At 48.1% G+C, this 26,784-nt stretch overlaps 14 protein-coding genes and 1 pseudogene across 15 annotated transcripts, besides 1 other annotated feature; 7 read left to right on the plus strand and 8 right to left on the minus strand.

Annotated features, from left to right (window-relative positions):
- Positions 1 to 26,784: part of a sequence feature (contig 1.163 1..91924(-1)) that runs on past both edges of the window.
- ANIA_08853 (translation termination factor snpA) lies at positions 643 to 2,863 on the plus strand. The gene is made up of 6 exons (XM_677030.2): positions 643 to 678; positions 821 to 1,011; positions 1,069 to 1,118; positions 1,175 to 2,303; positions 2,360 to 2,533; positions 2,592 to 2,863. Exons 2-5 carry the CDS (start codon positions 888 to 890, stop codon positions 2,362 to 2,364), a joined length of 1,308 nt encoding a protein of 435 aa, XP_682122.2. The 5' UTR covers positions 643 to 678; positions 821 to 887; the 3' UTR covers positions 2,365 to 2,533; positions 2,592 to 2,863.
- ANIA_11135 (prephenate dehydratase PHA2) lies at positions 2,888 to 4,051 on the minus strand. The gene is made up of 2 exons (XM_050611784.1): positions 3,924 to 4,051; positions 2,888 to 3,865 (listed from the first exon to the last, which is right to left on the minus strand). Exons 1-2 carry the CDS (start codon positions 3,975 to 3,977, stop codon positions 2,996 to 2,998), a joined length of 924 nt encoding a protein of 307 aa, XP_050467769.1. The 5' UTR covers positions 3,978 to 4,051; the 3' UTR covers positions 2,888 to 2,995.
- Positions 4,160 to 5,364, plus strand: ANIA_11129 (uncharacterized protein; the record flags this gene model as incomplete). The annotated part of the gene is made up of 2 exons (XM_050611785.1): positions 4,160 to 4,913; positions 4,979 to 5,364. The coding sequence occupies 2 exons, from the start codon at positions 4,160 to 4,162 to the stop codon at positions 5,362 to 5,364; spliced, it is 1,140 nt and encodes a 379-aa protein (XP_050467770.1).
- ANIA_11134 (uncharacterized protein) lies at positions 5,049 to 5,524 on the minus strand. Its single transcript, XM_050611786.1, has one exon. The coding sequence runs from the start codon at positions 5,472 to 5,474 to the stop codon at positions 5,229 to 5,231; it is 246 nt and encodes an 81-aa protein (XP_050467771.1). The 5' UTR covers positions 5,475 to 5,524; the 3' UTR covers positions 5,049 to 5,228.
- Positions 5,898 to 7,334, plus strand: ANIA_11132 (annotated as a pseudogene). Its single transcript has 6 exons — positions 5,898 to 5,932; positions 5,981 to 6,202; positions 6,258 to 6,309; positions 6,530 to 6,535; positions 6,731 to 6,763; positions 6,847 to 7,334. Coding segments are annotated over exons 1-6 (836 nt in total).
- cbf5 (pseudouridine synthase swoC) lies at positions 7,511 to 9,572 on the plus strand. The gene is made up of 5 exons (XM_050611787.1): positions 7,511 to 7,721; positions 7,808 to 7,964; positions 8,028 to 8,659; positions 8,719 to 8,945; positions 9,001 to 9,572. The coding sequence occupies exons 1-5, from the start codon at positions 7,625 to 7,627 to the stop codon at positions 9,331 to 9,333; spliced, it is 1,446 nt and encodes a 481-aa protein (XP_050467772.1). The 5' UTR covers positions 7,511 to 7,624; the 3' UTR covers positions 9,334 to 9,572.
- On the plus strand, positions 10,060 to 11,206 carry ANIA_08850 (glucose-induced degradation complex subunit FYV10; the record flags this gene model as incomplete). Its single annotated transcript, XM_677027.1, has 3 exons — positions 10,060 to 10,476; positions 10,534 to 10,728; positions 10,775 to 11,206. The coding sequence occupies 3 exons, from the start codon at positions 10,060 to 10,062 to the stop codon at positions 11,204 to 11,206; spliced, it is 1,044 nt and encodes a 347-aa protein (XP_682119.1).
- ANIA_08849 (25S rRNA (uracil2634-N3)-methyltransferase) lies at positions 11,322 to 12,892 on the minus strand (the record flags this gene model as incomplete). The annotated part of the gene is made up of 2 exons (XM_677026.1): positions 11,322 to 12,322; positions 12,622 to 12,892. 2 exons carry the CDS (start codon positions 12,890 to 12,892, stop codon positions 11,322 to 11,324), a joined length of 1,272 nt encoding a protein of 423 aa, XP_682118.1.
- On the minus strand, positions 13,526 to 14,992 carry gmtA (GDP-mannose transporter gmtA; the record flags this gene model as incomplete). The annotated part of the gene is made up of 4 exons (XM_677025.2): positions 14,598 to 14,992; positions 14,447 to 14,534; positions 14,020 to 14,391; positions 13,526 to 13,965 (listed from the first exon to the last, which is right to left on the minus strand). Exons 1-4 carry the CDS (start codon positions 14,835 to 14,837, stop codon positions 13,526 to 13,528), a joined length of 1,140 nt encoding a protein of 379 aa, XP_682117.2. The 5' UTR covers positions 14,838 to 14,992.
- Positions 15,503 to 16,254, plus strand: ANIA_08847 (Phosducin-like family protein phnC; the record flags this gene model as incomplete). Its single annotated transcript, XM_677024.2, has 1 exon — positions 15,503 to 16,254. One exon carries the CDS (start codon positions 15,503 to 15,505, stop codon positions 16,199 to 16,201), a length of 699 nt encoding a protein of 232 aa, XP_682116.1. The 3' UTR covers positions 16,202 to 16,254.
- Positions 16,959 to 19,107, minus strand: ANIA_08846 (SMI1/KNR4 family protein). Its single transcript, XM_677023.2, has 2 exons — positions 18,724 to 19,107; positions 16,959 to 18,648 (listed from the first exon to the last, which is right to left on the minus strand). The coding sequence occupies exons 1-2, from the start codon at positions 18,732 to 18,734 to the stop codon at positions 17,124 to 17,126; spliced, it is 1,536 nt and encodes a 511-aa protein (XP_682115.1). The 5' UTR covers positions 18,735 to 19,107; the 3' UTR covers positions 16,959 to 17,123.
- Positions 20,076 to 21,780, minus strand: ANIA_08845 (proline-rich nuclear receptor coactivator motif-containing protein; the record flags this gene model as incomplete). The annotated part of the gene is made up of 1 exon (XM_677022.2): positions 20,076 to 21,780. One exon carries the CDS (start codon positions 21,778 to 21,780, stop codon positions 20,383 to 20,385), a length of 1,398 nt encoding a protein of 465 aa, XP_682114.1. The 3' UTR covers positions 20,076 to 20,382.
- ANIA_08844 (SCF ubiquitin ligase complex subunit rbxA) lies at positions 22,602 to 23,141 on the plus strand (the record flags this gene model as incomplete). The annotated part of the gene is made up of 4 exons (XM_677021.1): positions 22,602 to 22,703; positions 22,771 to 22,849; positions 22,920 to 22,990; positions 23,043 to 23,141. 4 exons carry the CDS (start codon positions 22,602 to 22,604, stop codon positions 23,139 to 23,141), a joined length of 351 nt encoding a protein of 116 aa, XP_682113.1.
- ANIA_11133 (signal peptidase complex subunit 1) lies at positions 23,294 to 23,855 on the minus strand. The gene is made up of 3 exons (XM_050611788.1): positions 23,782 to 23,855; positions 23,636 to 23,695; positions 23,294 to 23,576 (listed from the first exon to the last, which is right to left on the minus strand). Exons 1-3 carry the CDS (start codon positions 23,827 to 23,829, stop codon positions 23,409 to 23,411), a joined length of 276 nt encoding a protein of 91 aa, XP_050467773.1. The 5' UTR covers positions 23,830 to 23,855; the 3' UTR covers positions 23,294 to 23,408.
- On the minus strand, positions 24,379 to 25,736 carry ANIA_08843 (homoserine kinase; the record flags this gene model as incomplete). Its single annotated transcript, XM_050611789.1, has 3 exons — positions 25,125 to 25,736; positions 24,775 to 25,073; positions 24,379 to 24,720 (listed from the first exon to the last, which is right to left on the minus strand). Exons 1-3 carry the CDS (start codon positions 25,549 to 25,551, stop codon positions 24,379 to 24,381), a joined length of 1,068 nt encoding a protein of 355 aa, XP_050467774.1. The 5' UTR covers positions 25,552 to 25,736.

Genomic DNA, 26,784 nt, shown 5'->3' on the forward strand with positions numbered 1-26,784 from the left:
CTTTTAGGGATAGGCGGGTACCTACACCAAACGAACGATGCTATACAGCCAGCCAAGGATGGCCACGAGATAACTTGGGAGGTACTTGGATATAGTAGTATATTCTTAGACCTACAAATAGGCGTAATAATCCCTCTGAAATAGCCTCACAGCATGAAATACTGATGCTGACTCCTTACGATATCCTAATGACAGCCCACCGGCTGTCTTAAACCCCACTAGGGAGTACTGATAACTGTGTCTCAAAAAAGTATGAACATGAACCGAGCAATCAGCTAACTACCGAATGTCCATTTAGGAAGCTGAGAACACAAACTCAAGGCGGGGTCCGGACCCTGGTACCAGCCTTCAGAGTCTGGTTTGCACAATGCGCAGTTTTGGGGAGTTTTGAGACACGCACGGCTTCGATAACCCGTGGGCCTCTTGATCTTAGACCTTGAAGAGCTTTCCCTCGTTTTATCTTTCAAAACATGCAGTTACGATCAGTATAACTCTCCAAGATCTCCAGGCCGAGAAGGTAGCTTACAACTACGAAGGTACCAGCTGCGTCTGTTCTAGCGAGAGCTTACATCATCAACCACAGCCACCCTCTCATAATGCGGCGGCCACCCCACGGTGCCTGACGAATTTTGTTAAACACCCCGCTGGACTTGGACGGCAAAGTGACCAGCCCTCAAGGTAAGTGGTCATCTCACTTTCCCTTTACTCATGTCAATCTCAACAAGCTCCTTACATGGCCCGAAATTTTACATCTCCTTCCCTTTTCGATCACGGGGATTCCTTACTACGTCAACTCGCGATATTGACAATTTGTCTCAAGAACCAGGTGGCCAACCCTTAATCGTCTCTAAGTACAGGGCCATACAGCTCCGTCGCCCTCGCCCAACATGAGCACGGTCCAGCAGGCGAATGAAGCAGAGAAGAATATCGAGATATGGAAGATCAAGAAGCTTATCAAGCGGCTTGAGGCTGCCCGAGGAAATGGAACATCCATGATCTCGCTTATCATCCGTATGCTTTTGCTCCTGGAACCGGGCGCTCTTTGAAAGCACTAACATTTTTGCTTAGCCCCCAAGGATCAAGTATCCAGAGCAGCGAAGATGTTGGCTGAAGAATTTGTGAGTTTCGTCCTCTATTATGTATGATCGAGAATTCCTCTGACCATTGCCTATAGGGCACTGCCTCCAACATTAAATCCCGCGTCAACCGTCTCTCTGTACTTTCCGCCATCACGTCTACCCAGCAACGTCTCAAACTTTACAACAAAGTCCCCCCCAATGGTCTCGTTGTATACTGTGGTGAAATTATCACTTCAGAGGGAAAGGAGCGTAAAATTAACATCGACTTCGAGCCCTTCAAGCCAATCAACACGTCCCTATATCTTTGTGACAACAAGTTTCACACCGAAGCCTTGAGCGAATTGCTTGAGTCGGACCAGAAGTTCGGCTTTATCATCATGGATGGTAATGGTGCGCTCTTTGGTACTTTGAGTGGCAATACTAGAGAAATTCTCCAAAAGCTTAGCGTCGATCTACCCAAGAAACACGGCCGTGGTGGTCAGTCCGCCCTTCGTTTTGCACGTCTACGAGAGGAGAAGCGTCATAACTACGTGCGAAAGATTGCTGAGTTGGCTGTGCAAAATTTTATCACCAATGACAAAGTCAATGTCGCCGGTATAATTCTTGCTGGTTCTGCCGATTTTAAAAACGATTTGAACCAGTCAGACATGTTTGACCAGCGTCTGCAAGCGAAGGTCATCAAGGTCGTTGATGTGTCTTATGGCGGCGAGAACGGTTTCAATCAGGCAATTGAACTTTCTGCCGAGACTCTAAGCAACGTCAAATTCGTTCAGGAGAAAAAGCTTATTGGAAAGTATTTCGAAGAAATCAGCCAAGACACAGGGAAAGTTTGTTACGGTGTTGAGGATACCCTAAAGGCGCTGGAATTGGGAGCGTGTGAAACGCTGATAGTTTATGAGAACTTGGATGTTACTAGATGGGTTCTTAAGAACTCGGAAGGCAACGAAGTCGTCGTCCATACCACCAAAGCCCAGGAGGAAAATAAGGAGTTCTTCTTGGACAAGGATACTGGCGCCGAAATGGAGGTTGTGGACCAAAGCTCCTTCCTCGAATGGCTTGCGGAAAATTACAAGGACTTTGGAGCGACTCTAGAGTTTGTTTCGGACAAGTCGAGTGAAGGAAACCAGTTTGTCAAGGGGTTTGGTGGTATTGGAGCAATCCTCCGATACAAGGTCAATTTTGAGCAACTTGCCGATTACAGTGACGAGGATGAATTCTACGATGGTAGGTGCACCATGTTATTGTCAATCCTTCCTTGATAGGGTCCTAACTACGCTTAGATTGACGGTTCAGCGGCCTCGCAGAGAGCGAGGATGAAAGGCCAGAAGTTCCAAACACGGATCTTTTGACGGCTCGCCCGATGCATCACAGAGGCGGCTCCGAAGGCGAAACCGTAGCTTTCACGGTTGGTACTTTGAAACAACCTGGAGTACACTTTGTGCAGCTGCCCAGAGGTATGCTTTCGTGCCTTGTGCAAACACTTGTTCAACTAACAATTTTTTTCAAATGCAGGGCCATCCCAGCTCCGTAAAGTAGTCACCGAGGTTGCCTAAAGGCTCCATGGTGTTATTCGCATGAAGGTAGTGGATTTGTTACGCATGAGTCGACAGCCATTCAGAGCGAATCGTTGAGCTTATGCGTTCTGAACTGGCAGTTAAAATTGTTCTGTTCTGGCAATATCTGGGCCAGAGTTGCTCTCGTTTACGTTTTAACATTCGTCAATCTAGTATTACTCCATAAAAAGGCCATATGGCTTACAATAGATTTTTGCTTCGCTGTACTACACTGGGTCATTGATATCTATTTTCTTGAGTGGCACGCTTGCGCTGCCTGAAACTCTTTGCCTTGTTCCTCTGAGTCAGTTCACTCACAGACAGGAACGGCCGGCATAGTAAAATATGCAAAATGAGCCATTGTCATGTCGACACAAGTTTGTTGGCCCATGTTCCCAGGTGTTTGCAATTTTCCGTGACTTTCCTCAGACTATCCATGATATCAGGAACTTCTTGATTTTGATCCGTCTCGCTTTCCACCAAAAAGACATATTTCCAGGCTTGTATATGACTTGGTCGGGTGTTTATACTCGTAAGATTCAATCCACGGTCCTTGAAAATCAGCAGGGCATCTGCCAGGGTCCCAAGGGTGTCTTGGCGGACCATGAAGGAGAACAACGCCTTCTTCGTTTCTAAAACAGCTGGAGATTTTGATAATTCTCGGGCTAATTCAGGCTGGAACTGAATTGTAGTCGTTGAGTAGACGTTCCTCAACACCAGAAAGCGTGTGGTATTATTAGCCGTGTCCTCGATGTTTTCCTCCAATATATCTAAGCCGTAATATTCCCCGGCGAAGCGACTAGCTATGGCGGCGTTGACCTCAGAGGTTGTTTTCAAGACTGTCTCGCTTGCTTTCGAGGTGGACGACACATCCTGCCGTTCCACGCCTTTGAAGTATTTCGCTAGAAATATCTCGCATTGACCCCATGCCTGCGGATGCGTGTATATCTTGGTGATGGAGCTGTAGTTTCGTCGTGCTGCCGAAATGAAACCCTTTCGAGCTAGGAGGCAGTGGTGTACTGTAAGATAATATTCGCCGCACACCTTTACATCATTATAACTTCCATTGCGATCCACAAGGAGATCCAATGTTTGTACAACCGAACCATTTGTTGAATTCTCGAATGGAACAATGGCGTAGTCAGCGTCTCTCCTTTGGACGGCAGCGATAGCATCAGCAAATGATAGACAGGGTATAAGCTCAGAAGAGCGTCCGAATGTCTCAACGGCAGCCTAGACATTTAATTAACGACATTGTAGGGCTTGAATCATGGGGCTGGTTGAGTCTGACCTGGTGCGAAAACGATGCCGCGGGGCCCAAGAACGTTACTTTGAAAGGCGCCATAGCTTCACCAACGGTTCAGCTTTTGGTATCCTGATAACCCCGAGAGTCCAGAGTCTGGCTATTCCGGACTGAAACGCGGCCTTGAATTTGACACATTTTTCCCGTCTCAACATCACCTGTAGATCATTTGTGGGATAACCCGGGGTATAGGCAAACAAACAAGTCAAACTTCCACCGCAGTCATGGCGGGGAGCATGATCCGGTATAACGAGATTGCTGCCAGATACACCTCAAAGCTCGGCATGAAGAAGGCTACGTCACACTTTCGAAGATCAAGATATTGGCTGCGAAATGCCTGTGCCAGACGGAGTTACACTTCGTTTCCAGAGCGCCTGCACCATGAATTGACATGCCGTCAACTCCCATTGTTTTTTGATTACCTCCAACCTCAACCGTCGCATCTGTTGGACCTGACCTTAAAAGACTTGTTTCCCAAGCTTGATGTTTTTCCTCATTCGCAAACTCTTCCAACAATCGCCCGCCCCTCCTACTTGCCTCCGGCGCACCATTTAGTCTATTTCCCTCCACAAGTTACCCTCTCCCAGCTTCTCGCCGATGGAACCGACATTCTGCATGCTCCTGGGCCACCCTTCAATAGGCGCCTATGGGCTGGCGGTAGAGTTAGGCTCGCAGTCAACAATAAGCTATCGCTCAACGGGGGTCGTGCCGTATGTATTGAAGGTATCCGTGATGTCATCGTTAAAGGGCGACCTGGGGACGAGAAAATAATAGTCAAGATCGAGAGACAAATAGGCACTGTGCAGGAAAATGAGACCGAAAAAGAGATCAGGAACCGAATATGGAGTGATGGTGAAGACATGAAAGCGGACGCATCAATCGTCGAGAACAGGGATTTGGTATTCATGCGAGACAAGACTGTCAATCAGCTGGACGAAGACAAGGCGAAGTTCTCTCAAGCCCCCAGGACTATTAAATGTGTGTAGAGTTTACTGGTGTCATGGAGCGCAGTAGCATCGCTAACCCTCACTGCCCTCACAAAGCTCCCGCGGACCCGATATTCCGCTATCAGATGAAGCCAACCAGAGCCTTGCTCTTTCGTTTTTCGGCACTCACTTTCAATGCTCACTCGATCCATCTCGACAGAAGATACACTAGCGATGTCGAAGGCTATCGAGACCTTCTTGTTCATGGTCCTCTGACGTTAACACTGCTTCTTACAGCCCTTCGGCATTATCTGCATGGAAGAGGTTTTTCTGTCAGCGATATTACCTACAAGAATCATGCTCCGCTCTACGTTGAAGAGGACATAGCGATATGTGGGAAACCAAAGTCTACTGGAGACGGCTCTTGGGATGTATGGATTGAGGGGAAAGATGGGGGTACGTCTGTGAGGGGCACTGCTCGCGTAGGCAGCGTTGGAGAATGAATATGCTTGAGACTCAGGTACTGCCGCCGTACTTGAATTGGGTGCCTTGCGGTAGCTGCTGCAAGTGCTTTCAGTCGCATGGCATGTCGAGGTTTGAGAGGTTTGTCCATAGATAGTACGGACGAGAACCTCTGGGGATCTTTAGAAACTAATATTCAACGGCCATCTCAGTCATTAGTTTATTTTATATCCGACTATGTATCCGCGTATATTGGCATATACTTTGAAGAAAACGTGCTGAATGCAGTACGAATAGAACTTGTGCATTTGTGCTGGTGCGCTATGTACTGTGGGTCAACGAGGCTCTAGCGGAACGGAAGAATGATGTACCAAGAGGCCAGACAGTCGCTTAAATATCCACCTTTGACCTAAGTAGAGTCTGTCTTTTTTTCCTTTCTTTTTTGAACATCTATAGTTGACTCCCGCAAATCTCAGGTTGCTAATCGGACACAGAATGAGGTGTCGCCAACTTGAGTGATTTCGACTACTTTTCCAACCTCGATTATGGTCCTTTGAGTACTTATTTTACAGCAATGGATGACTTCTGGGCTCTCCCTCCTGTTGCCAGGTATGTTCCTTTCTAGCTGTGGAAGTCTCTCTCTAACTCTTTATGCAGGACACTTACTGCACTCACATTTGTGGAGTCCGCGCTGGTTCACAGTCACACACTCAATTATTATTTTATACCTTTCTTTCCTCAACTCATCTTCAAGCTGCGCCCCGAAATATGGAGATTGTTCACACCATACCTTTTGACGGACCCAAAGCTGAATGTCATTTTTGACCTCTATTTCAGTATGCTGCAATGGTGGGCTCTCGTACTGCCGCATGTGCTAATGTACGTCAGTGTACACATATTCCAGCAGACTTGAAGTTGGCTCGCCCCGGTTCAGCACACCTGGAAGTTTCTTCATTTATGTGCTGTTCGTGGCGCTGATTATTATGGTAAGTCCTGATTATCTTGATTTCCCTGATAGAATATATCTACCACATAAATTTACACTTCTCTCCCTCTCATGGTGCTTCATCGGCCCCCACTCCATCTTCCATACCCTGCAAACCTCGCATATCTGCCCGCCCAGCCCCATTCTAGCTGAAGCGGTTCCTGGAAACGAGGAAGATTACCCCTGCATCGCATATGGTACCTACTTCTTGATCCTTATAGGGCCATGTACGTGTAGGCTTGGTGGGACTACCAGTGAGATAGCCTGCGTAATGAATGTTTACGCAGGTGGTTTTGGTGCCCTACATTTTATAATCTTGTGCATAACATTTACCTGACTTCACGTAATATATGTACTCTCTTCATTCATGAAAAGCCATCAGTGTACCCCAATTCATGCTAACGACCTGAAGCTTACTGCAGGGTTCTATCTTGGAGCCGGGGTTTTCACAAATGGTGAGCTTAGTACGAAATTCCTGTTCTTCAGGCGCTAATCCCCAGCAGCTTTGATATTGGCATTCGCATACACATATTCCCAGGATAACAAGGGCACGAAGACCACGTTCTTCGTGGTCGAGATACCCACGCTGCTTTTGCCTTGGGCAAGGCTTGCTCTAACTTTCGTAATGAAAGGTTGGCACCGTGCAACGGTCGAGTTGACGGGGATTGTTGCCGCCCACTTGTATGACTTTTTGACTCGCATCTATCCGACCTTTGGTGGGGCGAAGAACTACATTGTTACGCCTGCCTTCGTTCAGAGATGGTTTGCCGGGCCCCTGCGCGGAGGTCGAGAACGCACATATGGGCGAGCGTACCGGTCTCCGAACGAAAGCGCTAACTCCTCTAGCAGTTGGACGTCATCTGTCCGAACAGCTTGGGATAGCAGAGGCTCAGGACGCCGACTTGGGGGAAACTAGAGTGTAGCCTTGCCACTTATCAGCAGCATTCTTTGAAAAGTCCACAGTCTACATGGCGTAAATCTTGTGATAAACTCTACGAGATGAAATACTACGTGGCTTAAACGAAACAAACTACATTATAGCTTTTGAGTAATCAGCCAGCGATTGAACTGCAGTCTCCGTGCTTCTAAAAAAGTTTCTTGACTCTTGATATAATCACGTGATTTTGAATCTGCTCGCTAACCCGATTGGTCGCTGGAGCTCTAGCCACACTTGAAATTTTTCTGGGTCTTCCTCACTTGCAGCAAAGAACAAATTCTTTGAGGCCAGGAGTACATTTCTTGGTACCTTTCCTGACACGCACACTCGGCCATCTTCCTTACATTGGTGAGCCGGCCTGTTCTCAATAACAGTCGCAATGGCCAAGGAAGTGGACTACACGATCAAGCCGGAGGCTACGGCCTCCAATATTAACACAGAAGACTGGCCGCTTCTGCTCAAAAACTACGACAAGCGTATGTTCTCGTTTGAATCTCTTTACTTTTATACTTTGCATAGTCTCTTCCTGTCTATGTAACTGTTGCTGATTATTTCTCTGCAGTGATGGTCAGGACTGGTCATTTCACGCCCATTCCTGCTGGTTCCTCTCCCCTCAAGCGAGACCTCAAGTCGTACATTAATTCTGGAGTGATCAACCTCGACAAACCCTCGAACCCTTCTAGTCACGAGGTTGTTGCCTGGATGAAGAGAATTCTCAGGTAAACCTCGTCTTTTGAAAATTCTTCAGGTACCCAATACTGACCTATCGTCTCGCGGAACAGGGCAGAAAAGACTGGTCATAGCGGTACTCTTGATCCCAAAGTTACCGGTTGCCTGATCGTTTGCATTGATCGTGCTACTCGTTTGGTCAAGTCTCAACAAGGTGCCGGAAAGGAGTACGTCTGTGTTATCCGTCTCCATGATAAAATACCCGGTGGTGAAGCTCAATTCAAGCGGGCTCTCGAAACTCTCACAGGTGCTCTTTTCCAACGTCCACCCCTGATTTCAGCGGTCAAGCGTCAGCTTCGTATCCGAACAATTCATGAGAGCAAACTTTATGAGTTCGACAATGAGCGGCACCTTGGTGTGTTCTGGGTCAGCTGTGAAGCTGGTACATATATCCGTACACTCTGTGTCCACCTCGGTCTTCTTCTCGGTGTTGGCGCACACATGCAGGAACTGAGACGTGTGCGAAGTGGAGCTATGAGTGAAAACGAGGGTATGGTTACGCTGCATGACGTTCTCGATGCGCAGTGGCTATATGACAATCAGCGGGATGAGAGCTATCTGCGCAAGGTTATTAAGCCCTTGGAGTCTCTGCTCACAACCTACAAACGTATCGTGGTCAAGGACAGCGCCGTCAATGCTGTCTGCTACGGTGCCAAGCTCATGATTCCTGGTCTTCTTCGCTTCGGTAAGTTTTCTAACACCATGAACAATATGAAGGTCAAAAGTCTCTGACTTGGGGATTAGAGGCTGGTATCGAGCTTGGTGAAGAAGTCGTGCTCATGACCACCAAGGGTGAAGCTATCGCAATTGGTATCGCTCAGATGTCTACCGTGGAACTTTCCACTTGTGACCACGGTGTTGTTGCCAAAGTCAAGCGCTGTATTATGGAGCGCGATTTGTACCCTCGCCGGTGGGGACTGGGCCCCGTGGCGCTGGAAAAGAAGAAGCTCAAATCCTCTGGAAAGCTCGACGTACGTAATTTGACATCACCGGTCATTATTTTCAATATACTGACGTTCATAATAGAAATACGGACGAGCCAACGAAGCCACCCCAGCCAAATGGAAGTCCGAATACAAGGACTACAGCGCACCGGATGGAGACTCATCGCAGCAAGCAGTCGATGTGGTTGCAAAGGAAGAGGCCTCACCTAAAGAAGAGCCCTCTCTAGAGGCAAATGAATCTAAGATGGACATTGACGACGCCCAGGATGACGAAGACAAGAAGAAGCGCAAGCGACATGAAGGCGAGACTCCTGAAGAGCGTGCTGAGCGTAAGCGCAAGAAGAAGGAGAAGAAGGAGAAGAAGGAGCGAAGGAAGTCCAAGCAGGAGAAGGACGACAGCGATGATAGTGATTAGATCATTTTCAGGAAGTCGCTTGCCAACTTGTGGCCGTTGGCGTCTCCTCGGGCAAGTTTCCTGTAGTATATTTGTTGCTTTATTGGAGTCTTTTGGGTCGAAAAGGGAATGAGTTCTAATTTGTTTTGATTTTCTACACGTTTCATTGTTTGATGTCACGCAGCTTGTTCTGAGACATGAACCATGGTCTATTTTAGGACAAATATCCAACTAAGCAAATTTCTGAGATTAACGAAATCAGATTAACGAAATCAAAGGTAGAAACTCAGATGCTGCTGTTATTGACTAGTCAGTTGGCTCAGGTGGTGTGACCTCCCAAAGTTCTCCGCATCATCACAAGCCACAATCAACGACTTGCTTTTTCTTTTCTCAACTTCTGGAGCATACCTAATCAACCCGCAACAGTAAACGATAATTATCAGATCATTACTTGTGAACGTAATCGTTTCTCTTGATTTTCGGGGAGCATTGAAGCTTTCGCAATGGCCGCAGAGCTGACCTCCACGAAGCTCAATGCGGAGAATCACCTCCTCTTAGTACTGTCCCAGCCCAACCCCGCCTACGCACTTCCACTCGCATGTTAACACGATATTCTCCTGACAGGATCAACCTCTCCTTCGCCTACCTCATGAACTTGCTCGCAGAAATCTCAAATCCTTTCAGCGGATCGTCGAGCGGGAGAAAGAATATGTTCTCCCCGCACTCAAAGAGGCGGCAAAGGCCTCAATGTCTGGCAATCAAACGCCCGAGCAAACACTCGCCACACTTGACGTTATGATATCTCGCATGCAGGGCCTGAAACGGAAGATGGAAAATTTACAGCAAGAAGAGAAGAAAATTCACCACCAGTCGAGGAAGCGCATACAGCATCTAAATCAACTCTATCAAATCCCTAGCTTGACTGACGTCAAGTATGATCAGTGGTCAAGAGTTCGACTGGACAGGCTCGTGATTGACCATATGCTGCGATCTGGATACTCGGAGAGTGCCCAGCGGCTTGCCAGAGCAAAGAACATAGAGGAGCTTGTGGATCTTAACGTCTTTGTACAGTGTCAGCGGATCGCCGAGAGTCTCCGCAATGGTGAAACTAAGGATGCTCTACAGTGGTGTAACGAGAATAAAGCTGCCTTAAAGAAGAGTCAAGTAAGTAAGAGCCAAGCTCTGCTCTAATTCAACCATGACCTAATATGGTGTATGCAGTACAATTTGGAGTTCGAGTTACGACTGCAACAGTACATTGAGATGATCAGAACGAGGGACAGGGCGAAATTCGTGGATGCAATGGTGCATGCAAGAAGGTACCTGGCACCGTATGACGAAACTCAATCAGCGGAGATTCGTCGAGCTGCCGGCCTTCTTGCCTTTCCCCCGAACACAAGAGCCGAACCCTACAAGGTATTTTAGCCCGGTCCCCAAGAAAACCTAATCTAATGTGCAATAGTCAATGTATGCCTCCGAACGGTGGGTGTACCTCTCTGAACTATTTATTCGCACGCATCATGAGCTCCTCTCATTGCCTTCTCGGCCATTGATGCATATTGCGTTATCAGCCGGCCTATCTGCCCTAAAGACCCCTGCGTGTCATTCAGCTTACACCTCTTCGAGCTCAAACTCTCATTCGACCGCCACATCTGTATGTCCTATATGCTCAACGGAGTTGAATGAGCTTGCTCGAAATCTGCCGTACGCCAATCATACGAAGAGTTCCGTGGAAAACGACCCAGTAGTCTTGCCTAATGGCAGGGTATACGGTTTACATCGTTTGTTAGACATGAGCAAGAAGCTCAGCTCCCTCGAGGCAGGCAAAGTCAGAGATCCCACAACCGGTGAGATCTTCAATGAGAGCGAATTGAAGAAGGTGTACATAATGTAACAGCCAACATGACAACGAACGTTGTTCTCGGATTACCTCAAGGCATTATAGGAATATTCGGGACAGGACATTGCGGGCATCGTTCATCTGTTATGCATACATGTATTTCCATAAATTAATCACTATCTGATTCATCCATATCTGTTGACCTCTTCTTCCTCTTTCCGGTGGCTCCGAGTTGGGGGTGATCATCCGTCTTGACCTCAAACACGTACATCCTCGCCTCTCTATCCTCACCTCGCCATCCCCCTCTTGCACCATCTTTCCCTTCAATCTCCCCAAGCGTCCGCGCATGCGAGTAGCCGCGGTAGCACGCCCAGGGGAATTTGAAGCTCGTCACGACCCTTAATCCAGCGTGTCGTGCGAGGTCCCTAATATTCCATAGTGTGTAAGGTTCCCCTTCAAACAACGTAACTAATACCTGGCCGGGCTCCGTCCTACGCTCGTCTTTCGCCTTGACAATGCCGTTCTCTTCATCATAATCGCCATCACTTTCCTCAGATTCATCTTCCACATCTGTCTCGAACTCCCAATCGTCATCCACCTCAGCATCATCGCCGAGCTCCTCAGGCCGCTCTGCCAGTAACGGAACACACGCCTTGAAGAATGCAACAAGTAGCTCCTGATTCGCCCTAACTTGCCGATTCACATCTGTCGAAAGGCCACCTACATGCGGGAAATTGAAACAGATCATGTCCCACGGCCCACCCTTTTCCTTGCCCGTACCCTTGCCCTTATTGCTCGCGGTATCTTCAGTAGCTTTCGCAGACCTAGTACTTCTCTTATTCCCATCGTGTTTCTTCCAGACAGGTTCCTTCCGCTCTTGCCTCGAAAACCCAGTTCGGACGTCCCTCGCGCCTCCCGTCGCAGAACCAAGTTTCTTAGCATCGACGGAGAACAGCACTTTTGGGCCTATTAAACTCTGAGGATTGGCGGCATCATTGTCCTTCCTTCCCGATTTCAGCTGGTTCTTAGTCTTTAAGCTAATGATCTCGGCAATTTTCTTCTCCGCTTGTGGGTATTTAGCGAAGAGTGTTTCTTGGGAGTCATAGCATGTTGCTAGTAGGTGTTTGCAGCGGTGGTACGTGGCTAGGGAGTGCGCGAAGGAGAAGTCGCCTGGACGTGGTTTGTGCGTTAGTATCACCGTACTTGAGACGTCTTAGGTGGGATATAGGAACGATATATAAGGGTTCTTGATAAGGAGCCGCGTCAGGTCTAGGCTGCTTAGGGACACGAAGACTAGACAAGCGTGCGTCGGGTTGATGAGTATACATCAATCTTAAGCTTAGGGCGAATCGGCCGCGCTGGTGTAGTTTCGCAGAACTCTTAGGTGCTTGCTTGCGGGCTCCTGAGTCCATTCGTGTATACTTCTTGGACTATCTCAGACAGCCAGAATCAGGGAAGCGTGAACTTACCCTCTCCAACTAATAGAATACGATCCTTTCTGCGAAACGGCACAATTGGCCTTGTGTGTTGCTTCTGTTGGTGCTTTTCATTCTTCCGCGGCGGCGCAATATTCTTTTCATTATTCTCCTTGGTCACACTGTTTTTGTAGTTGTTCTTCGTCGAGAGCTTAGCAAAGGAGCTCATCTTGCGATGCTTCCTGCCCGTGCCATGGCTCGTATTCGGACCGGAGTGCGCATTCTGGTGTTGATGCAGGGCTCGAGCTCTTTTCAATCTCGCCATGCGTGCTAGTTGCTCTCTTCCGTATGTGGAAACAAAGTGTCTGGTATGAAATGGATAGGGTGGACAATACCAAGGTAAGACGGTGTAATTGTTGGGAGAAAGGTGGAATCTAATCGTGGTTGATATAAAAATTTAAACAAATTGGTTTTTCAGGAACGGGCCGACAAACGCAAAATATATTTTGTTAAAGAATTCGTCCTGAAACAAAACGCTTTCTATGCCTAATTAATAACTCATATATACAACATCTATAACAAAATATAGGCCGCCATTTTGTTTCACGACCAGCATGTAGACCTCGTGTATGCGCAATAGATGAATGTGCGCCCTGATATTAATAGAGCGTTTTCGTAACAAGATGTGCCGTGAGCGCTGTGGGGAAAGAAGGGGGCATTATACCAATATAGGGGCCCTGATGCGGGCTAGGATGTGTGGAAATTAAAGCAAGGGCGCGTCGCTCGACCTATGCGCGAAATAGAATACAACTTCACCAGCACCTACAGACGGGGAAGCAGTCGCAAAATAGCTGAATCTGCAGAGCCACTCCCGCGATAACGAGTATGATCACACAGAATACGAGTGGGAACAGATCGTGACGATAGTTGTTCTGTGGTCGGATACTCCCGAGTCAATTCACGAGCGCAGCGAATCCCTCATACTCTGGCTGCTGGCGCTGACCGGATTAGTGGTAGGCAGAATCCCGACCTTTGGCTTTGCGTTCTGCTTGATCTTGGCAACGGCGTACACGATACCACTTACAAACCCAACCATGATGGCCGAAACGCTAGGAAACGTGACAGGAGCGTCGAAGAAAATTAGGCCAGAAAGTGCGATAGGAAGCTTGTTGAGAGCGCCAACCATGGAATAAGTGGTCGACGATGTGACGCGAACACACCAGGCGGAGGTATATGAGATAAAAACCGTGGACAGTCCAGACAGAATCATCGCAAACATGATGCCGTTGCGGTCAGCAGACGGGAAGTTACGGGCGACATTCGCAGGGGACCAGTCTTCCAAGATGCCGGAACAGACGATCAGAACGGGAATTGAGAGAAGATTGTTGTAGAACATGGCTAGGATGACAATGTTAGAAGACAAGCCAGGTGTTGTGAAGTCCGGCCACTTACTATCAAAATCCTTGAAGTTGGTCAGCTTGATTCGTTTGCGCATTCCGAGAACGTAAGATGACGTGCAGAGGCAGTTTATCAACATCCAGATGTATCCAGCATTTAATGTGGAAACCTTTGATGTCGCATCGCCACTGCTTTCAATAGCATGCTTGATATCGGCCCAAGCAGCGATGATAGAGCTGAAAACCATAAGGCCGAACGAGAAGAGAGTGAGATTCGTCACAGAGCCACCAAACCACAGAACCTCGCCATAGGCGATGAGGATGATGGTCAGGTTTTTGAAGATCGTGTAGACAGGGATAGAGAGAAATTGCAATGCCTTTGAACCGGTATAGATCATGCCGATGAGTAGGAGCGTGATGGGAAACCCTGTAAGATAAACCATCAGTTGAGTCGCTGGGGTAGCTGATTCCAATACACGCACACTTCCGAGCCTCATCCAAATTGAAATCGCGGTATGTGATAAGCCCACATGCCTTGCACAATTGGATTGCAATGATACACACGAGAGACTGAGAAAATCACATGGTCATCAGCAGTTGATAACGCGGCAACTTGCGCATGCTCTAACATACCTGCACACAAAGGAGGAAGAAGTTGAGGTTGAAGTCCGAAGATAGGACATATTTGTTCATAACGGTCATCAAAATGGACGAACCGCAGTATGCCAGAACAGAAAGAGCAGCATTGTTGGAAATTGAGCTCGCGGTAGAACTTCTGGGTTGTGGCGGAGGCGGAGGCGCTTGATAATTCTTATTTTGACCCAACTTGTCCATCTCTATGGTGTAGTCTTCAGGCTTCCTGTTGTCCGTCATGATAACGGTAGCGGCGTGGTGTATGAGGCTGTTGGGGCGATATAAAAGGGACTTCGCAAACAGATAGCGATTGAAGACGGGCAGCGTGCCAAAGAAGGAAGGAGATTCTAATACTTTCAAGATGAAAGAGAGTCCTAACGCAATAATAAGAGAAGGGGAAGGTGGGAAGTTTAGTCCAGGCAGTAAAAGAGTACAGCCGCGTTAAGGGGAGTGAGGAGTGCGTTAAGAAACAAAAAGTTCCTGGCGTAATCTGATAACGTGACAATACGCCCGCTTTTGGCTTGGCGCTCCGGATGCGTCTTTTGTGAGCCTATGCCAGGTGATGTCCGCTTATACATATTTAGGGTTGGCTTAAATGCAAATGGAAACGGATGATATCAATTGTGGGCTGTAAAGAGTCTACAGTGGTACTTAATATCAGTTGTGCGAAACGGCACTGCTCAGGTCTGGCACCCCTCGAAGCTTTCTCAGCGGTATGGAATGACTTTCTTGGTTTTAGATCGGCGGCGTACCCATTTTGGCATTTATATACATACCTTCACAAAGCTTGCCCTTTCTGCCTTCAACCATATTCTTCTCGGTGCATCTTCTATGCCTAATCCCAGCCGAATTTATCGACCCGCTAGACCCATATATATCTGTTCGACGAAGCTTCCAACTTTACAATGCCTCAAGAAACCCCGCCACCCATCCAACAAGAAACAGACAAGCACGATCTCTCCGACGACGACGACGCCCTTTTCAAAGCTCTAGAGGAAGAAGACAACACCGGTTACCGCGCCCACCGCCTTGAACAATTAAGCGCAGAATTTGCAACGGCGCAGAAATCTAGCAGTCAAAAGACCACCCTCGTTGAAGACTCGCTCTACCCAACTCTGAAAGGCGATCAAGTGCTTCTAGACTACACAACTCAGACGCAACGATGCGTAATTCACTTCGCGCATCCAGAATTTGTGCGCTGCGCCACCATGGATAACCATATCCGGGCACTTGCGGCGCGACATCAGGATGTTCGGTTCGCAAGGGTTGACGTGCGCGAAACGCCCTTTGTCGTCGAGAAGTTGAAAATCAGAATCCTCCCCTGCGTAATTGGGTTTTTGGATGGAGTGGCCGTGGAGAGAGTTCTTGGCTTCGAAGGTTTGGGACCAGGGGGAACTGCTGGACTGGAAGGATTTAATACCGCTAGTCTGGAGAAGAGGTTGCTAGGAAAGGGTATTCTGTCCCAGGCGAGATTCAGCGCCGATGACGAGGAGGAATCAGATAGGGACAGTGATGAGGACAACGATGCAAGGCAGGGCAGACGCGGTATTCGGACTGGGATTACGCGAGCCTACAAGGACGACGATGACAGCGACTGGGACTGAAACGATAGGCAGTGGTCCGCATAGCAGACAATATCTGACTGTATTGCGTATCTGAACGCCGCTATTAGGCTGAGTGTGATAAGAGAGTCGGCACCCACCTGCGAGCAAGCCATTACCAGCCTGACGGCAAATTGATCTTATCCAAGCGGACGGTTGCCGATCTAAGCAAGAGATACACCGATCGTCCAGAAACATGTCTCTCAAGGACAGGCCTGCTATCAGTTTGAATTGGCAGTGCACCTAGATACCCGCTCCAACAAAATGACCAATAGATTCTATATAACCGTGGCCCTCGTCGATCATCTTTCCATGTATAGAGCTGGCCAATTGCGCCTGCGGCTGGGCTTCCAGGTACGAAGATACGGCCCTGTAGAGTCCCATTCCATGCAAACCTCACCATTGAAAATTGGCACTCTCGTGCCACAAAGGATTACACTGTAACGGGTCTCAGAATAACAGTGACTGGTCATACATGCTAATGTGCACAGGTTACCTCTGGTTTTGTTACACATCGGGTTTTCAGCAATAGTAATGAGTAAGCTGTAAAAGCACACCAAGGTGTTGCATCCGGCACAGCTTTCACAAATATTGAGTCTACAGTAGCATTAGTAAAATAACAGTTAAAGAACAACCACCTAGCACTGCATGACCGCAAGGATAAAGTTACACATGATTATAGAAAAAAATGCGTGACTAGGGGTGCTGAGCAAGATCACTAGAAAACACGACGATGGTGGAATTTTATACAAGGCTATTAAAATAAAAAAAAGAAAAGACATCTTCAAGGACCCCATCGTTTCAGCGACTGCACCGGATACACTTCAGGTAATGATAGATGAGAAGCCCGCGCGAAAACGGCGAAATGAAGTTGTTCATGATATGCGGACCCAAAACATAGAGAGAACAGACATACGACCGTAGCTTAGATAGCGACATTCTTCATCTCGCCTAGGACTTCGTTATCCGAGCCAGGCGTAGACTCGCGTTTTTGCGACCTTTCAGTGTCAGCCTTATTCGCCGGCGGTTGCTCTTCAAGCGCCTCGTTCTCCTTTCCGGAAGCCTTTTGAGGCGCAACCTCCAGTAAATCTTCGGCCTGAGACTCTTTCGTACCGTGTTTATTGCCCTCATCAACGACTTCGCTTTCCGCACTACCGTGTACCGGACTCGATACTTCCTCGGTGACGCGAGCGAGTGGACTCGATATACCGAATTGCATCTTGGGGCTTTGAGCCGAACCGCGATTCGGAAAACGGTGTGGTGACCTTCCACGTTCTTCACTGGGTCCAGGGCTCCCGTAAGGAGACTCTTTTCCAGATCTGCTGCCAGTGCTGAGGCCTAAGCCGTTCGGGGCCTTGCGGCGAGGTTGCTTCCGGCCGTATTTTTGATCCGTTCTCCAACGCATTATTTCTAGGTAAGGTGGTTCCACATTCTGAGCCTTGAATTCCAAGAGTTTCAGCTCGTTCGAATCCTCGTCCACAACAGCCTTACCGCCGCAGAGGTCGTCCGAGAACACTGCAAGGAAAGCGGCCCAAGATCGGGCAATCACATATTTACAATCGTAGTCTCGGCCGAAAATGATGACTTGACCCCATTTCCCGGCGGGCCCTGGGGCCAAGTCGATTGCGATGCAGTTGCCGCCCCAATCGCGAGCAAGGGGAATCCAAGCGGGATGAGCATAGGCCTTCTGGACGGCGCCTGGAGGCTGTGAGTCTTGTCGTTCGAGCAATTCCTGTCTCCACAACGGGTTTGACGCCTGAGGGGGTGGGGGAGCGGACGATGAGCTGGCCGTGGCCTTCGGAAGGGGAGTATTGACTGTCGATGGGGAAGCGAGGAACTCCTCGTTCACCGTCCTCCAGTTCTTCCACTCTTGAACAATTTCCTCGCAGTCGAGAAGCATACAGCCAAAGATAATACCAGTAGGTAGACCCGGTCGTTCTTGACCATCATGACTCATCAGAGATTCCCGAACCTCTAATGGTAGGCTGCAATCTAGTTCATGTTCTAGCTCGTTGATATCATTCTGAGTGCACCCTTCACAGAGGTTATCGTAGAGCTCTTCGTAATTGTGCTCTAGCCATCGTTCTATTTTTCTCCAAGAATGGGACACAGGAGGGGGAGGTGGCGCCCCATCGTGGAAGCTTTGCATTTGAATCTCCGGAACCCCTTCCGCGCCGTGGTCTGCTGACCGACGGGCTTGAGAGGACATTGATCGCATCCCAGGGGAATAAGGGCGACTTGGAGAACTGATTCCATTCGCTTGCTCGTCCTCGTAAGGGCTGGTGAGGTCCGGTCGGGACTCGATCGCGCTTGTCGCGATGGATGTGAGAGGCTCATGCCGGCTTTGACTGAGAGGTACATGTTTACCTGTTCGATATGGAGAGTCGTGGGACGCGTGCCGGTCGTAGGAGGTCATCGTGTGCCAAAAGGAGCGCCATGCTGAACCAAAGCTGTTGTTGGAAGGCAATGAGTTAGAAAGTATCAACCAGGTGAGAAGGGGGATATCAATCTGCAAGAATACTCACGGGTTTGACATGGTGGTCAATCAACAGGAGAGAAGCAGTGCAACAATAAACACACCCGGTTCACTTCCAAGATCTTATGCAAAGCGCCAACGGATCATTGGATAAAGGGCATGCAAGAGGGGTTGAAGAAGACAGACGGTTTCCAGAGCGAGAAAGGGAGAATTAAAGGGTTGAACGGACGTGCAGAAGTTGGATTTAAGGGAAGAAAAAAATGAGTGTGTTAAAATTGGAGCTTGATTCGTTCTTTTGAGGTGAGAGCAAGGAGTGAGGAGGTGGTTTGAGGCTAGCCAGGGGAGAAAGAGAAGTTAAAGCACTGGCTGGAATGGCATGCGATAGAAATGATGCTTTCCTCAAGAAAGAGGGAGAACAGCGTCAGGACAGCGATGGAAAAGTGCCTCTTCGTCTGCCTCTCGCCAAATCTCCTGGCTGAATTATATTCTGCGCCGTATGGAGCATTAATCTTACGGTCCTTTTTGCTTGATGAATTAATTTTATTCTCTTCGTTCGGCTCGACCCCTGGCAAGGAGCCCGGGGACTGAATGGATCTCTCCACAGCCCTTCGCCGCCGTTTCGCCCTACGTGCTACTACTCCATAGCAGACTAGCAGTCTAGAATTTAGATACGGCATACTTGATAACAATGTCCTCACTCTTAGGGTGATATTATAATTGATGCGCATTTCTGGGTAACCAACCAGGGGAGGCGATCCAAAGTTGTTTTTGTATCACTGTTGCTACTGATTGACCGAGTCACTGCCTTGCAATCGAAACACGCGCATTCCTGCCCGCAACATATAGCCAATTGCGGTAACCAGCTCGCCATGTTTTATACTAACGTATTCAAGGTCGCGAAGGCTTTCATTAATGACTGAATTGGGAAGTATTATCCGTAATATCCGTATGTTTAGGGGAGATTATATAAGTAAGAGTAAAGAATGATGGGTATTGAAGAGACTGATGTGATCAGACATAGGAATCGTAATAAAAGATCGAACTCCAAACGACCTAGCCGCAGGTGTGTAGACAATGTGAGAAGCACCACACAAAGACAATTGAAACAAACAGTACCAGAGGTCACCACAAACTACTGCCACTTTGATTTTTGGAAGCGGCAGATGATAGCGTATGTGGACAGCGGCGTATGTCAAAAAGACCAGGCACATAAACAAACAGGAGACGTCGAGCCAAGACGGTAGAGGAAACGTAAGAATACTTAGTGCTAAGGAAAGGCACCACAAGCAAACTGAGGTGTTCTTCGTAGGAAAGGCGACTGCAACATGTCCCTTCGCGAAGTGTCCTAAAATAACGCTCAAAACGAAACTGGACTCCAGGCCTGATGCTACCAGGGGTATACATGCATTCCTCACTGACGAACTAATCAACCTCACCAATCACAAAACCAGCCGCTATTAAGATGAATCATACCAAAACACCGAAATAATGTCACGAATCTAGCTGCTAGAGGAAGTAACTAATAGGGAAGGAGCATAGAACCCAGGACGAGTGACACCCGGATGGAGTTGACAGATTATTGGAAATAGTGGCCACTCCCTGATGAGTCTGTGAAGGAGAGGATGGCACGTTGCAGCCGCGCCCATATATCTGCCGTGAAAAGGACTGCTCGAAGGTAAGACCAGTGTTGAAGCCGCAAGTAGTGCTGTTACGCGAGTGAGCTTTGGATTTCACTCGATGGGATACTTGGATTGACATCAAGCTTCAGTATTCGCCGTAGATCATCCTCTATCTTCTTCGTATCGACGGCTGGGGAACTTGCATTGGCTGGAGGGGGTTGGAAGGCGGGAGACTTAGTATCAAACGCAGGATAGTAGTTCGCATGTTGCCGTGGAGCTGGCATCTCTGATGGATAGACCCGGGATGGTAAGTTGTATGCTTGTCTTGGAGTAGTCGGTGCGTTTCCCGGGTTGGAGGCAAGTATCCCGTTAGCTAAAATAGTAGAATCCGGTAGATACTGACGCTGTGGGGAACTTGAGTGGGTGTCGTGAGTACTCTGGCGTGGTCCGAACTTAGAAACAGACGACCCTTTGTCTAACATATCGCCATTAGAAGTCATGACTGGCGGACCCGAGCTAGTCCTCAAGGGAGTAGCAAAATGCGGCACCATAGGACTGAGAATTGGTCGCTCTCGCTTGTAGTTAAACTGATCATGATGCGACTGAGAGGTCAACGACGGCCTCTGCGGACGAGGATTGAGTAATAGACTCTTCAGCGCTTCCGTCTTAGCCTTCCGCTCATTCTCATCAAGGGAATGCAAGTCTGGCGACACAGAGCTAGCTGATTGTAGAGCATTCATGCGGTCTTTATATGACGGTGCAAAGGAAGGGCCAATCTGAGGCTGATTTAGGTCAGAACCTCCCATCTCTAGAGGGAATATTCCAGCGTTATCGTTGTTGAACTTCCGGTGTTGCATTGCCTTAGAATCGGTCTGTGGTGATCGAAAGCAAGGACTCTGATCAGGACTTTGCTGAGGCCCAGACATCCTCGCTTCGACCGCAGCTTTGAACAGGAAATCGAGTGGCGTGGACTCTCGTTGTTCGTGTGAGAGAAGTGGACGCGATCTAGGTTTTGACGGCGTATTCTCAAGATCTCCATCGGCATCGAAACTGTCGCTGTCCTGCTCGAACGCTGGCGCAAGATCAGACTCAGGAAAAGACTTAGAAAAAAAGCTCGGAATCGGTAGAGCGGACGGCGCAGGTGATGCGTGGAAAGTTGGGCCGGCATAATGTGTTTCTTTCATGTGGGAAGTGGCGATATTATTGTTCGATTGCGAAGACGTATGACGATGGCCGGGTTTATTGACCGGGGACATTCTAGATATATCACGAAGCTTCTTTGCAGAACGATTTCCTTTCTTCTTGAATATGATAGCGCTTGAAGAATCAGTTGTTGCTTCTCTAGGACTCACGGCCTTGGGTGGTGACGAGGGCGGTGTTGCAAGTGCCGAAACATTCTGAGCTGAGGCTGTTATGTTCCGCTTCTGATTGCGGCGATTATTTCGAGAGTCCTTAGGCGTCAATGGTGTTGGAGATTGAGTCGGCATTTCGACGAGTCGGCTTGATAAATAACAGCCTTATTCAAGATAGATGACGCAGAGAGAAAATCCGGCACAGGAGTCAATAATAAGAATAGCAGTGAGGTAAGAACAAGCAGCAGTGGCAGATTAAATATATCTTCCAGGCAGCCGGTACCTAGAAATACTTCAATGCTGAAATACTACCGAAAGACGCCAACCCAGCCAATGGTCGTGATGACGGCGGCTAATCGAAGGAAAGCGGCTTAATGAACGATCGAGTAATGGCCGACGAAGGTAGGTATTAAACAGGAGCTCGTAGAGACAGACGTAATTACGTAATTTGAATGACAAGGAGGTGAAGCAGAATGAGGAGGGTGAAGCATTATTGTACGATCCGTGTCGGCATAGTGGATGGATTGTCCAAGATGAGGTCAGATAGTGAATGGAATGAAGCGCGATCAGTTGAGGCTGGGTTGGGTTTCATGGATTGGGCGGGGATCATGACTAAGTCAGCACCCACGCCACTTCACCACAGCTCACAGGCCGGAGTTTGTCACGAGAGTCATTACTTGCAAACAGGGCAAACTAGTCAGGCACGTCTTCTCTGGGAGCTCTTATTAGGCTTGACGGTTCCCACAATATTACCAGATCTCCATTTTTGAGGTATAAATCTTGTATTCCCTGTTCGATAATTTACTTCGAGTGCGAATTGGTGGCTCATCCTCCGGTTTGAGTCCCAGTTTCCGTTAAAAAGCTGCGCACCACTACGTAATCCGCCTCAATTCTGCCCCTCCTCAATTTCAGCCCCAGGGTTCTCGTTATTTACAAGCTCAAAATCTGTCTACATAATGGCGGATGTTGAAATGAAGGAGGCATCCTCCTCCAAGACGAAGGCTGTATCCAAGGCAGAAGGATCCGGTGATGGGAAGAAGAAATTCGAAGTCAAGAAGGTATAACCACGCTGCATACTCCTGGAATATGTTGGAAGGATGTATTGCTGATCCTACATTTCATTAGTGGAATGCTGTTGCTCTATGGGCGTGGGATATCGTTGTTGATAACTGTGCTATTTGCCGTAACCACATTATGGATCTCTGTATGTTGATTCCATGTTGAATCGATGTATGCACTTCTAGCTGCCGACAGAGCTAATATCTTCCGGACAGGCATCGAGTGTCAAGCAAACCAAGGCTCATCCACCACCGAGGAGTGCACAGTTGCTTGGGGAATTTGCAACGTTGGTCTACCACGAATTACTGACTATGGTTGTTTACTGACAACTAACCTAGCATGCATTCCATTTCCACTGTATTTCCCGCTGGCTGAAAACCCGTCAAGTGTGCCCTCTCGATAACAAAGACTGGGAGTTTCAGAAGTACGGCCGGTAAACGTGTCTTCTTATGAATGGGAAAGGAAGCAGTCTGCTGTGCAGCCAGAGTTTCTTGGGCGGCGTTTACGGTCATCACTATTCATTCTAATCATTTTTTCATTACTTCCTCCTTATTCCTTTCTAGTACAGTTGAATTCTCTACGAACTCTCAACTCAATAACATGGGACATGTACAATCTCAACGAAAAGCGGTGCCGTCCCAGGTCCGAAAGACAGCCTCCAGCACATTTCACGCGACACTGACACCCTCTACCACGAATCTTTACTACGAACCTTTTCCGCCAGCGGATGGAACCAGCCACTTTTCAGGGTTCCTGTTGTAGAAACGCCACGGAGGGATCACAATGAGTCCGGTAAAGAGTGAGCCGGCTAATCCCGTCCAGAACGTTAGATGGATATCTTGTAAGATGTACCCGACGAGGAAAGCGCTCAGCTAGATGCGTCAACCGTCAGTAAAGCACGTAGCACCATGAAATAGTGTCATAAACTCACGCCGGATATAGTCAAAAGCGCCGTAGATAGAAGTTCCGTAGTTCGTTGCCCAGAGAAATCCTGCTCAGATAGAAGTGGCCAGGTTAGCGTTGGCGTGTTACTAAAACGAGGTAGGACGGCGTAAAAGCCAGATGGCCAAGGCTCACAATTTGGCCCTCAAAGGCATCTTGAATGGGCGCTAGAAAATCATCCATGATAAAGGAATCGTCCTCGATAGGTAGGTGCCGTGATTTGGAAACACTTGAGAACAATGGTTGCAGCCTCCTTGGAAGCTACCTCATTGACTAGTTATCCATTCCAGCCTTATCGATAAGGCGGATATGTGGCTTGGCTTTGTCTCTGGCATCAGTGATATGATTGCTCATATTGCAAGCCATCAAGGAAAGATATGCTATCTTTCCATATCCTGCTGGTTAGCATTTCTGCTTACCTTCTCTCTTTCTTTTTCAATTTTTTTTCTTTTTTTCTTTTTCTTTTTTCTTTTTTTATTTTTTTTTGCGCTTACGATTACCCAATCACTACAGATTGGAAAATGCTCGAAAATGCTCCTATTCGGGCTGCTCGAGTGACTATGATACTTCTTTTCTCGAACCAAATGCGTAGTTGACACATTGAAAAGTCAAGAAAATTCCTGCATATATTCCTTCTAATAAACAATCGTGAAAGGAGGACTAAGAAATGGAGGAGGAGATTCTATATCCGTGTATCTATCCATGAAGATGACTCGGTCACAGCATGATGGTTCAGCGCTGCACGATGGCACCATCATGAGCGGGTTCCAACAGCTTCCACTTGCAGGAGATATTCTGGGAAGCGAAGCGTGCAATTATGAGTTCCGCGATTTCGGAAAATCTCTCCGTGGCCAACGCCAGAATAGTTGGTCCGGCTCCAGACAAGCAAATCCCGAGAAGACCAGGCTGGGTGCTTGGTGTCATGGAGCGGAGAATCTCTGTGAGGCCTGGAATAAGTGTCTGCCGGTAAGGCTGGTGAACTTTGTCCTGCATAGCCAAATATATCATGTCCGGGTCAGGTGGGGAGGAGCCTAAAGCCGCTGGAAGTAGGGCAGCTCGTTGCAGGTTGAAGACCTGAGAAGATTATTGTCAGATGTGCACGAGTACAAAGCTCATAGGTGGACGTACCACATCGGCGCGAGAATAGCTTGTAGGCAGGACATTCCGGGCATTGGCAGTGGGCACGACGAAGTCGGGAATGATGGCAATGGCTTTGATCTCCTTCGCCCAGTGGAATTTCCTGTAATGACCGATCCCAAGAGGCGGTTCTGGTGGTCGTTTACCAGTGTCAATGCCTCCAGCAGGGGCGGGAAGCACCTCACTCAGAGGAATCTCTTTGCGTGCTACGTCTTCCGGCTTGAGCTCATTTAGGTATGTTCCAACAAACCCTCCGAACAGCGAAGCAGCGACGTTATCCGGGTGACGCTCTGTTCACAGTTAGCGCGCTCAAGCGCTTATGCATATGAGCAATGACTTACCAATCATTAAGCAGTAGTCAAGCAACCGATCCTTGCTTAGCCCAAGCTGACCTACTTCATTCCCCAGCATAACACCGGCAACCACAGCGGTTCCTGACGAACCTAGTCCCCGACCCAGCGGGATGGGATTTACAATATGAACCCGGGTCTCAACGGGGAAAGCTCTTTGGTCATGGCATCTAAGTACGTACAGGGCTACGCGTGTGATCAGATTAACCTCCGGGTCCAGGCTGATCTTCTCGGAGCTGTTGCTTTGATCATCGTACGTGATGACACAATTGAGTGGCTGCTGCGACGACGTCCTGGAAGAGTCGATGGTCACCTGTAGCTCGAGGTAGAGGGACAATGCAAGACCGATGACATCGAATCCAGGGCCAATATTTGCGGACGAGCAGGGGGTCCGAATGACGAACGATTTTGAAGACATTATTGCGGGGAAAACAAGCCAAAGAATCGGAGACTCAAAAGTCGGAGGGGCCCGAATAAACGAAGCAGAATGCGACACAAGTCAATTGCTGAACAAACTGTTTTGGAATCGGGAGAAATGTTCTTGAAGAAGAGAGACGTCGTAGCGAATGCTCTCTCAAGCAATCCGGCTTAATTAGGTGGTTGAATATGTGATGGTGAGCAATGACTACTACAACTTGGCACACCGAAAAGTCGAAAAAATCCCATCGGATCAGGCCGACTTCGGGGCCCCGAGTTGTGTGCAAATTGCAAAAATCCGTCTAAAGCTTGGGTCTCAGAGCCAAGCAACAGCTGTAAGATTTCCTGCATCAAAAGAAGATCAATTAATTCCCAATGAACTAATGATCGACTGTTTTGCGAATCAAACGGTGGCGGAAATGATTTATCTTGCGGTGTAGTCAAGTTTGAGCTCACTGTATGCAGCATATCAACCACGATGTCTTTTACACTGCCCGCTGCTAACCGTGCGAACTCTCTCTCATGATCCGCGTACCAGAGCTCTGGATTTGGGATCTTTGCATGGCTGCCTTACAAGTATATTCTCAGAAGCGGTGCCCAAAGTTTTAATCCAACAGTTAATATGGATATCTTCCTACCTCCATATCAGCAGAGCAGCAGAGCTTCAAAGTTTGAAGATAATTTTAGACCTGCTCGTCCAATAAACCATTAATACCATTAATAATAACCAACCATTCGGCAGCTTCAGACTCGGAGGCTGTGACAGTGACACTAGCTGTCGCTTTATGCTTTAACTTCCCTCAATGCGGAAATCCTTGCTAGTGGTCCGCCCCTCTTTTTTCGCTGCTTTTTGCTTGATTCCGTCGCCTTCCCTCTGACATCTCTTCTTCTCCATATTTTCAGACTCCATTCCTTTTGAGTCTGTGTTTCTATTGTTCCTTCAGACCAACTCTATCTGAGTTACATCTGTAGCGCGACCCCTTTTTTTTTGTGTTGTGGGTTGTGGCTTTAAAGAGCTTTGTCCGTCAACTCCTAATTACGGAGTAGCTGAATCCGAATCAGATTCGGATTCGCAAGCTTTTCTTCCAGCTTGACGACTTACCCCTGTATCTGTTTCCAGAGCGGATACATCTATCAGAACTTGAATTCTGTGACTCGAACTGATTGACGTTCGCTTTGTTTCTGCTAAGTCACCAACTGGTTACGTCAAACAATTCTGCGGCGAGCTGATCGC

This window comes from Aspergillus nidulans, chromosome III, assembly GCF_000011425.1.
Source record: "Aspergillus nidulans FGSC A4 chromosome III".
Classification (NCBI taxonomy): Eukaryota; Fungi; Ascomycota; class Eurotiomycetes; order Eurotiales; family Aspergillaceae; genus Aspergillus; species Aspergillus nidulans.